Consider the following 9,715-nt stretch of genomic DNA (forward strand, 5'->3'; position numbering starts at 1 on the left):
ATTGATTGAGTTTTGCAATAATACTGGTCAATGTATAATAAACACTTATTTTAAACACCCAAAGGAACGGCTTTTGACATGGAAAAATCCAGGAGATATATATTTATATATAGGAACCAAATTTATTATATCACTATTAACTCTAGATAAAAAAAAAACAACTATGTAACAAACTGCAAAACTGTCTCGGGTGCTGATATTGGATCAAACCATGTTCCAGTGTTGATGAAATTGAAAGTAAAGCTTCAAATACCAAAATCGAAACTAATGCAAAATGGAAGGTACGATGTAAAACTACTAAAGGATGAAAAGATTCAGGGAAAATATGCTATAGAAGTCAGGGATAGATTTAAAAGCCTCATGAACACAGGGCATGACATAAATTCTGTCACGGAAGAAATTGACAAACAAGGGAACATTTTATACATGCAATAAATGAACCAAACGAGGCTCTCCTTTCACAGGCAGCCCATGAAGCAAAACAACCCAGGATGACCAAAGAAATCTTGAATTGATATAAAAAAATAAAAAAGAAACAGACAGGCATATTGAGATACAAAGATATAAATGAAACCCTACAAAATAAATGCATCGCAGCCAAAGAAGACCGGATTGACATGAACTGTTTCCAAATTGAAAAAAAAAACTATCAAAAGATCACAAGCAAGTCCCGATGTACAATCAGATAAAAGAATTCAACCGAAGAAGTACACAGCTGCATTAAAGATAAAGATGGAAAAATTCTATTTGAACGTGATAAGATCAAAGCCAGATGGATAGATTAGATAGAAACTCTATTCGATGATGATGGTAGAGGAAATAATAATGATAATAATAATAATAATAATAAAAATAATAATAATAATAATATAATAATAATAATAATAATAATAATAATATAATAATAATAATAATAATAATAATAGATCTTTATTGTCCATAAATATGGCAATTTGTCATTTAGTTACACTTGTTATAACGTTATATGATAACTATAACATTGAACAGATATTTCACTCCTACTTATTTCTCTCTCTCTCTCTCTCTCTCTCTCTCTCTCTCTCTCTCTCTCTCTCTCTCTCTCTCCCTCTCTCTCACTCTCTCTCTCTCTCTCTCTCTCTCTCTCTCTCTCTCTCTCTTTCTCTTTCACGCGTGCGATATACACAACACAACATAAGCATATTCATTTCATTTTCAATTCGTTACATTTGTGGCAATTCGACACCAAATATTATCATCATTATCAATTGGTCAATTAATCTAATATTAAATAATCAGTCAATACTCTTCAACAGTCGTAACGTCACTTCCTTCCTAATGACGCATGGTAACTTAGTAACACTGGCTCTAAACTATCGGAACAATGGCGGACGCCAGTATGAAATATTTCTCCGGCGAGCATAAAGGTTATAAGATTTGATACTGCGCATAAAATTTGTCTCATAAAAATGTAATAAAAAGACATGGGGTAAATGTAACCCGGGTAAACTACGGATATAGTCGGTGTTAGGGTTGAGTGAGTTAAACGATGCCAAAGATTTTGTGTATCTGACATGGGTTGGAAGGAAGGATAAAATACAAATATTGTTGCTTAAAGCTCAATGATATAGCAGAAAGGTAGAATTACGGCTCCTGTAAATTTACAAAGAGTAACGATGTGGACATTTCGGATTACCCACTTTATCAGGGGATAGGACGTGAATAGGAAGTAATAAAATGCAACTAGGAAGGATTTTAGATTATTGGTTTTAAAAAACTTGAGCTTTTATATAGCGCAATATCCACTAAACGTGCTCAAATCGCTTTACAGATGGTACCTGACCAACAGCAACACGAATCATATAGAACGAGACATGATGCCTGTTAGGCGATAATATATATTTTTCCGATGAGACAACGCTGTTCACGGCCAGGTACTCATTTTACACCTGAGTACGGGAAGAGAATGTGAGTAAAGAGCCTTTTCCAAGGACTCAACCATGCGCCGAGCGAGACTGGAACCCAGGACCTTCCGATTCGAAAACTAACGTCATACCACAAGACCACATAGCCACACTGTAACGGGTGTCAACGTATAAACAAGACAGGAAAGAAAATAATCAGCTATAATCATAAGAATATGCTGAGCGTCGAGGCAGCAGCAGCCTCTTATGGTTCACACTATTATGTTATGACGATCGACCCAATCAGCAAAGTCCGGTCCGCATTCGTGCACCGTCGCAAACCCGCCTGGTGGCATCGTCACAACACATCTTTCGATTAGATGCTCTGCCGTCTCGGGTTCTTGCCCACAGCGTGGACATATTGGACAGGAAGTTAGCGTCGAGCAAATTTACCTTCTCGTTCCTTTAAATGTTTCATAGCACAAAAGAGAACATAAGGGTGATGTCAAAAAGAAAACAAACAAAAAACAACAATAACAAAACAAAACGGGTTGCAATCTCATTTGAAATGTAAAACCATTTTCCGGAGGACGGGATAACACATTGGGTAATTGATCTTCTCTTCTGGTTTCAGAGTGATGGCATCTTATTTTCTAGTCTAAATAATATATGCTGGTCATCAATAAAGGTCATCCATCCTTGATCTTTAACGTCCCCCCAATCCTAATAACTTTCCTAAACATCCTGCTACTAATATAGTTATGCCGCCTTCTGATTCAATCTGTAACCGAATCATTGTTAGTCCTCCTAAGAATTGATTGCACTCACACTTCCAATGAGTTTGGAACCGGAAGAGTAGAGGATGCGACATCACGACTTTTCTGCCTCTGACTTTTCTTGAACTGTATGAAGATAGTATTTTAAGAGTACATAACACTCATGACTTGTGATGAGGATCTTGATGACTTAATTAGGTCACATTAAATTTGAAATCAATTTTTTTTTCTCGGGTCAGAGAGATTTTCGGTCACCACCATATTAATTTTGTCCATCGCACCAAAACGATATTAAGTTAGGGTGAGTGTCGTTTTTGGATATTCAGGGTTTTAAGGCAAAACATAATATTTTAAAAAGTGTCGATACGGCGTTTTGAGAGAAGCGTGTAACTCTTCAGTAGGTAACTCATTTGAAGCAAAAACAACAATGCGTTCTAAGTTACCGGCATAGAAGTGGAATAAAATCGAAAGTAAAACTGCAAAATGGCCGTTGTTTGGCCATTAGTTGCAGGTGCAACACTATTGAAATTACTTTTTATTTCATCTTAGTAAGTCCGTGACAGATTAGATAGTAATTAAAATACTATATATGGTCATGATATAAGATAAATTACCGACCATTTACATTTAATCCCGTTGGGTTGTAGAAACAAAACAAAACAGACGACTGACTGACGCGTCGTCACGTCACCAGCAGTCCAGTCTGAATCTGAATGTTGGCTGCGGTTATTCAGAGTCGACTCGGAATAACTGTCTACGGTTATTCAGAGTCGACTCTGAATGACACTCTACAGTTATCCAGAGTCGGGGAGTCCACTCTGAATAACTGTAGACAGTTGACTCTGAATAACCGTCTACAGTTATTCAGAGTCGGGGAGTCGACTCTGAATAACCGAAACTGTAGACAGTTTCAGTTATGAGTGATGAACTTCCAGACTTCCAGTTACCAACCACACGGTTTTTCTGTTCTTTCTTCTCTCCCACCTCTGTTTAACCTTACAGGAAAAATTCGTTTTACTTTTTGGTATTTTCTTGTCGCTTCTGCCATGGCAGTTTTTTTTTTTGGTTTTTGTTTTTGTTTTTGCATCGCTGATTTGCATTGCGGCCGCAAAATTTGCAATTATTTTGCAAATTTTCGAGATTTTGCAAAAAAAAAATTTTTTTTAAAAGAACTATTTAAAAAAATATAGTGGGGACCAGTGATGATAATCTTCCGCGGATTTCTGGGATTTTAGGATTTGTTCATAAATGTTCCGTTGTTTTTGTCATGTCAAACATTTTCTGCTCAGTGGTAGTTCAGGGGAAAAAAAAACAAGAATATGTCTTCTATCATTTTTTTTACACCTCTGCTCAGTTGCATGAATTTTGGTGACACTCCTTTAGTTATGACGTTAGTCTAGACACACTGGCACCAAATGTCAAAAGTAGCACAAGACACATGGTGGCCATGGATGAGAAGATGATCGAAAGGGAAGGGGATGGAGCAAATGTAGCTGTAGCATGATAGTAGTACATTAATTTGGCGATTTTATAAGTTTTATAAGCGTGTCTTTTTTTTTTCTTCCTTTTTAATTTTTGTATTGTTTTTGTTTGATTGTTCTGAATTTGTTTTAATAGAATTCATTACAACTTGTGTCTAATTTTAATTATAAAACAATTTTTTTAAAAATAAAAAATCAATTCATTAATTTCTCTCTCTCTCTCTCTCTCTCTCTCTCTCTCTCTCTCTCTCTCTCTCTCTCTCTCTCTCTCTCTCTCTCTCTCTCTCTCTCTCTCTCTCTCTCAGCCACTTTTCTATCTTCATATTATGTTTATAGATATCATTTGGTAATAGATAATAAGTTAGGCTGATCGATTTAAGAAATGATTGTTTATAGGCTAATTTAAATTTGCTTTGTTGGTGGAATATGTTTTGCTATTGATTAAAGATTGCCAAAGTCTCAAAGTAACTGTAGTTAGTAAACTGGTATCAAATTGAAAGAAACTCATCTCGCGAGAACTCAACTCGATAGGCTACTCGGCTCTAAATATCTGTACACATGGTTATCCAGGGTCGACTCTGAATAACCATCTACAGTTATCCAGAGTCGACTCTGAATAACTGCCTACAGTTATCCAGAGTCGACTCTGAATAACCACTTCGCTGAATGTTACTTGAACTCGAAGTCGACTCAATTCTGAGTATTTGTATTCGAGGGCGGAGAGAGTTGTGGAATGTGACAGCCACTGTTGGTGTTTAGCCTGAACAATTTTGATAATCTTTGCATTAATGTTTCTAAATCAATTGTCTTCACACATGTCGGGAGGAGCGTTCCAGCAGTCTGGTCCTGGTATTCTATCTAAGTCTAATTCTAGAGTGTAGTATTAGTATTATAGAGTATAGTATAGTGATAGTGGGGGTGCCAATGAATATTTGAAGATGTTTGAGTTTATAGATTAGTTTTTTTGTGATTTTGAGTGGGTTTATCTTTGATCGAGGGAATTTCGTTGTATTGTATGTATAGTTGTTCTGGTCATTTTTTTAACATAAACAGTCATTGCTCCTTCCGCCTGTCTTGTAATTGTAGTAGTAATAAGAGTAAGGGAGTCCATCCAAATCCAAGCTTTGTGATCATGTTACGTTGCTATGGTGGCTGTCGTCATTGAAGACAAATTCTGCAGCTGGCAACTTCTCACCTAGTTTCAAGGAGTGTATGTCCCCGCCCCCTTGAGGGATTGAATTGAATGATTGAATTCATACAACCAGCGAGTCGCAGATCGCAAAAAATTAAATTAGCATCTTTTTCAGGCAAACTGGCTTCACCGGTCTGTCTCTAAGGCAAATTGATCCCCGTTAACTTTCACCCGTGGATGAACTCCGCTCTTACTAAAATAAAACTTTAATAAAACAAATGTGACTCATCGTTATGTGACTATTAATTATTCAATCACTCTATTGAATCTCTTTATTTTTAATTCAGTCGGTCAACAGATTTTGAGGTTCACAGAAATTGGCTTGCAATCACTCATAGTTTACCTGTCAGCAAGTGGTATACAGAAGTAAGTACTTTTTATTTTAATTCATCAACTAATAGCATAGTTATTCATACTGCACATTATATTGTGCATAACCATACCTTGTTAGAATAGGGTTCTAGGCCCATGACATCAATTTGGTTAATAAAATAGATTACAAAATAAACAAACATTATCAATTAAAGTAAAACCATTAATTTATATCAACACACACGCATTGCACACTGATTAGTTCTGACTAAAGTACTTCTAAGGGGTCCCGATAGCTCAGTTGGTTGAGCACTCGCTTCACACACAAAGGGACTGGGATCGATCCCGGGTCCAGTTTAGATTTTTTCTGACCCCCACTGTCTACCCAGCAGTGAATGGGTAGCCGAGTGTGTTAGATTTGGCAGAAAATACTTTGCGATAGACTAACGTCCTATCCACAGGGTAACAAGCAATTGCTATTGACCGTTTTACACTATAGAAACCGGGATAAATTCTGACTCCATGGGCCCAATGGCTCTGAAGGACTACAAAGTACTTCTAACAGATTATAGAATGAATGAAGTTGACATCACTCAGCCCTCTGTTAATGATTTGAGACAGTTGGGTCATCAGTTCTCTCTTTGACAATATAGATCTGCCGGCTTATATATATTTGTTTGTTGTTTTTTTTAGTTCACAGAAGAAAAATAACTCATCACCATAACAAGTTACCTTTATGACCTCGCCAAGAATTAATGACGCCTGAGGTCCTGAGTGCAAGTGCTCTGGCATTAGGTGTAATCAAGTTCATTAAGTTCTAATGGATATAGATATTTATATCAGTTCTGTGTTTGATGTCGTAAATTTTAGTTTTTGTTTAAATTTCTAATTTCTATTCTTTGTAGACTGAGGCAGAGATCTGTATTATAACAAGGTATCCTTTTGAATGAAGGGGTCTCATTGATAAAAGAAAAAGTAGTCTTTTAGTAGAGCCTTCATGGATCCGGAGTTTATCCCATTTATATAGAGTGAAACAGACAATAGCAATTGCTTGTTATCCTTTGGATACATCACTAGTCTATTGCGAAGCACTTTCCACCACATCTAATAGACCAAGTTATCCAATCATTGCTGGATGAATGGGGGATTAAAGGGTGGGGGGGGGGGGGGGGGGGGGGGGGGTTCAGAAAAAAATCTTGACTTCACTCTGTATCGATCTTGGTCCATTTACATGTTAAGCAAGTGCTCTACCAACTGAGCTATCTGTCATAGATTTATTTCCATTTAATTGGGTATTTATTTATTGGAGTGTTTATTTATTCATTTGATTATTTCTCAATTATTTCTGACAGGATACATCTCCATGGACCCTAGATTATCCACCTTTTTTTGCATGGTTCGAATGGCTCCTTTCATTAGTGGCTCAGTATTTCGACCCACAGATGCTTGTCGTGTCAAATCTGTACTATGCCAGTCAGAGCACAGTAATATTTCAGAGATTATCTGTGATTTTCACTGATTTAGTATACATTTATGCAATCACAGAGTAAGTTTATCAAAGTATTTGTTCAGATTTATAGCCCAAACAGTATGAGGAATCAGTGCAGCCATCACAGTTTTTTGTTTATTTTTATGAGAAAATCCTTTTAAAATTTGTAGAAAAAAAGGGTAACAATAAGAGAAATTTTCGTATTATATGAGGGAGGTCGGGGAAGAAAATAGTGTTTAAACACAACTTAACACAACAATTTTTGTTGTCAAAGTTATGAAAGATGAATTTTTGTGGAATGTTTTTTAAATTGTTAATTTTGCCAAAATAAAGTCGTGCTAAATGTTTTTCTGAATTGATAATTTTGCCATTTTCATTAACATCTCACCCACAGTCTTCCTTAAGCACATATTCCCCATTTCCTTGAAGCTTGCCAATTTTATTGAAATCTCACCTGCAGTCAACCTTAAGTTCAAATCCCCCCTTTTCCTTGGAGGAACCTTTACCATTAGGGCTTATATTTGTCCATTTAACGACTGTCAGAAACAGAATTAGGATAAATGCTGGGCCCGTAGTACCTATTACTCTGAATGCCTCTGCATTGAAAGTCATTGGGTTATCTTATTTCTCACCAGCATTGTTATAACTTGTAGCCCAACTCCTCTGAATGGTATTATATAATCGGAGCGATATTGATGATGAAAATAGAATTTTCAGTCAAAAATATGAAATCTGGTTGGGAGAGATTTTGTTTGTTTTATTGAAGAAAATGAAAATAGCTTCATTAACTCTCTCCTTGCAAGCCAGTTTCAGAATTTTCAAAACTTTACACACACCCAAATCAGAAATAGATATTTCTTATTCAAACAGAAAGCTGCAAGGGCATTCTATACATAAATAAGCAAAATGAGTTCTACAACACAGTGTCAAGTTTTTATAGCTTTAACAAAAATTTCTCATTAAATTTTGTGATGTACAAATGAAATCAGAATGGTAAAATTGTTGGCCGTATCATAACAGGCTTGCCAACCAGTATGATTTCTCATATTTTAATATGCTTTTGTGAACAAAATATGATATGGGACTGTTTACTAAATATGCTAATTTGCAAAAAGCAAGGATTTCTAACAAAAAGGGGGAAAATTATAAAGGTGGAATAGTTAAAGATCATTAGATATCGTCTCCAGCTTGATGAAAATCTGATTAGCCAGATAGATGATTGTCATATAAATTTTTAGGATTTTCCTCCCCTCTGGAAGCCCTAAGCTTGATATGTCTCCTTAAATTCAGCGAATGTTAAATATGAAATTTTGGTTGGTTGCGCGTGTTGATAATATGTTTTTGTGGGGGAAAAGATATGAGAAAACTAACATGCATTATATGAGGAAAAATATGATAAATCTTTTCAAATGGTCGAAGATGGTTGGTAAGTCTGGCGTAATGAATGTGACAATTTTCCTATGGTTGGAAAGGAGAGGATTAAGTGCATAAACCTGACATTTCATGTTTCTCATCATTTTAACTTAATATTGACTTTGAGGTCCTTGGTTCACTCCGACATATTACCAGATTGAGGTGATAGGTCACATTTTTACTCTTTTTTTTTTTTTTTTTTAATAAAGGATTTTCATCTGTTTTTCCACCAGGTTTCAAAATGTGTCAAGTCTCATGATGAGCTCAAAAAAGATCAGTGCAAGCTTTGCAACCTTTGCCCAACGAATTGTGCCCATTTTATTGATCTTCAATATTGGACTCTTTATTGTTGATCGTATCCTTGTATGATGTAATCCCTTTTTTTTAAAAAAGGAAAAAATTTTATTTTTGAAGAGATAATCATGTAGAGGATCTAAGAAAACTCTATCATCATATATATAGTATGAGAAAAGAGGTAGTGATTGAATTTAATTTTGTTTTGTGACATATCCGTATTGCATGCTCCAAAACAACTCATAATTGAACAGGAAAGTTGAAGAAGAAAAAGAAACCAAAATCAAAATTGACCATAATTCTGCCTAGCATTCATGGCGGAATACAAATTGCCATTGGATTTTTCTTCTGCTCTCAACTTGAACTCATCTCTTTTGTCTAACTTTTTCACGAGCCTGTATTCTTATGGGTTTTTTTCCCTCTCTGCAGACTCCAATGAGCTGGGATAAATGCAGGAACCCTCTTTGGGGTAATGCAAATTATTAGTGATGCTAACTTTGAGGTCCTCATAGTTCAGTATGTAGAATGTTCACTCTCTTGACAAGCAAAGAGGCCAAGATCGGTCCTGGGTGCAGTCAAAATCTTTTGCAGATCCCCCCCACCCCCTGTCCACCCAGCACTGATTGGGTAGCTGGGTCTGCTAGATATCTAGTGTCCTATCCAGGGGGTAGTAAGTAATTGCTTTTGTCCATTTCACGTTATAGAAACTAAAATGAATTCCGGCTCTGAAAGACTACATTTTTTTTAAAGCTCTGCTAATAAGATTTTTTTGATTATTTATTTTTTTTTCTGTCAGTGGTAAGACCTATTTAATTCCAAATAGCAAATTGATATATATTTATTTATTTTTTATCCTTGATTTCCTTCAAGACATT

The 9,715-nt window shown here is 35.8% G+C and overlaps 1 protein-coding gene across 1 annotated transcript in view; it reads left to right on the forward strand.

Annotated features, from left to right (window-relative positions):
- Positions 1 to 3,113: 3,113 nt before the first annotated feature.
- The window catches only part of LOC144970088 (dolichyl pyrophosphate Glc1Man9GlcNAc2 alpha-1,3-glucosyltransferase-like), a 23,699-nt gene continuing 17,097 nt past the window's right edge, over positions 3,114 to 9,715 (forward strand). Inside the window, exons 1-5 of the mRNA XM_078909308.1 lie at positions 3,114 to 3,207; positions 5,620 to 5,698; positions 6,997 to 7,190; positions 8,780 to 8,901; positions 9,711 to 9,715. The exon at positions 9,711 to 9,715 is cut by the window's right edge and continues 63 nt beyond it. Coding sequence (XP_078765434.1) covers positions 3,143 to 3,207; positions 5,620 to 5,698; positions 6,997 to 7,190; positions 8,780 to 8,901; positions 9,711 to 9,715 — 465 coding nt within the window. The 5' untranslated portion in view covers positions 3,114 to 3,142. The remainder of the gene's footprint in view (positions 3,208 to 5,619; positions 5,699 to 6,996; positions 7,191 to 8,779; positions 8,902 to 9,710) is intronic.

This window comes from Berghia stephanieae, chromosome 4 (genome assembly GCF_034508935.2).
Source record: "Berghia stephanieae isolate SIO BIC M18660-M18661 chromosome 4, UCSD_Bste_1.3, whole genome shotgun sequence".
Lineage (NCBI taxonomy): Eukaryota > Metazoa > Mollusca > Gastropoda > Nudibranchia > Aeolidiidae > Berghia > Berghia stephanieae.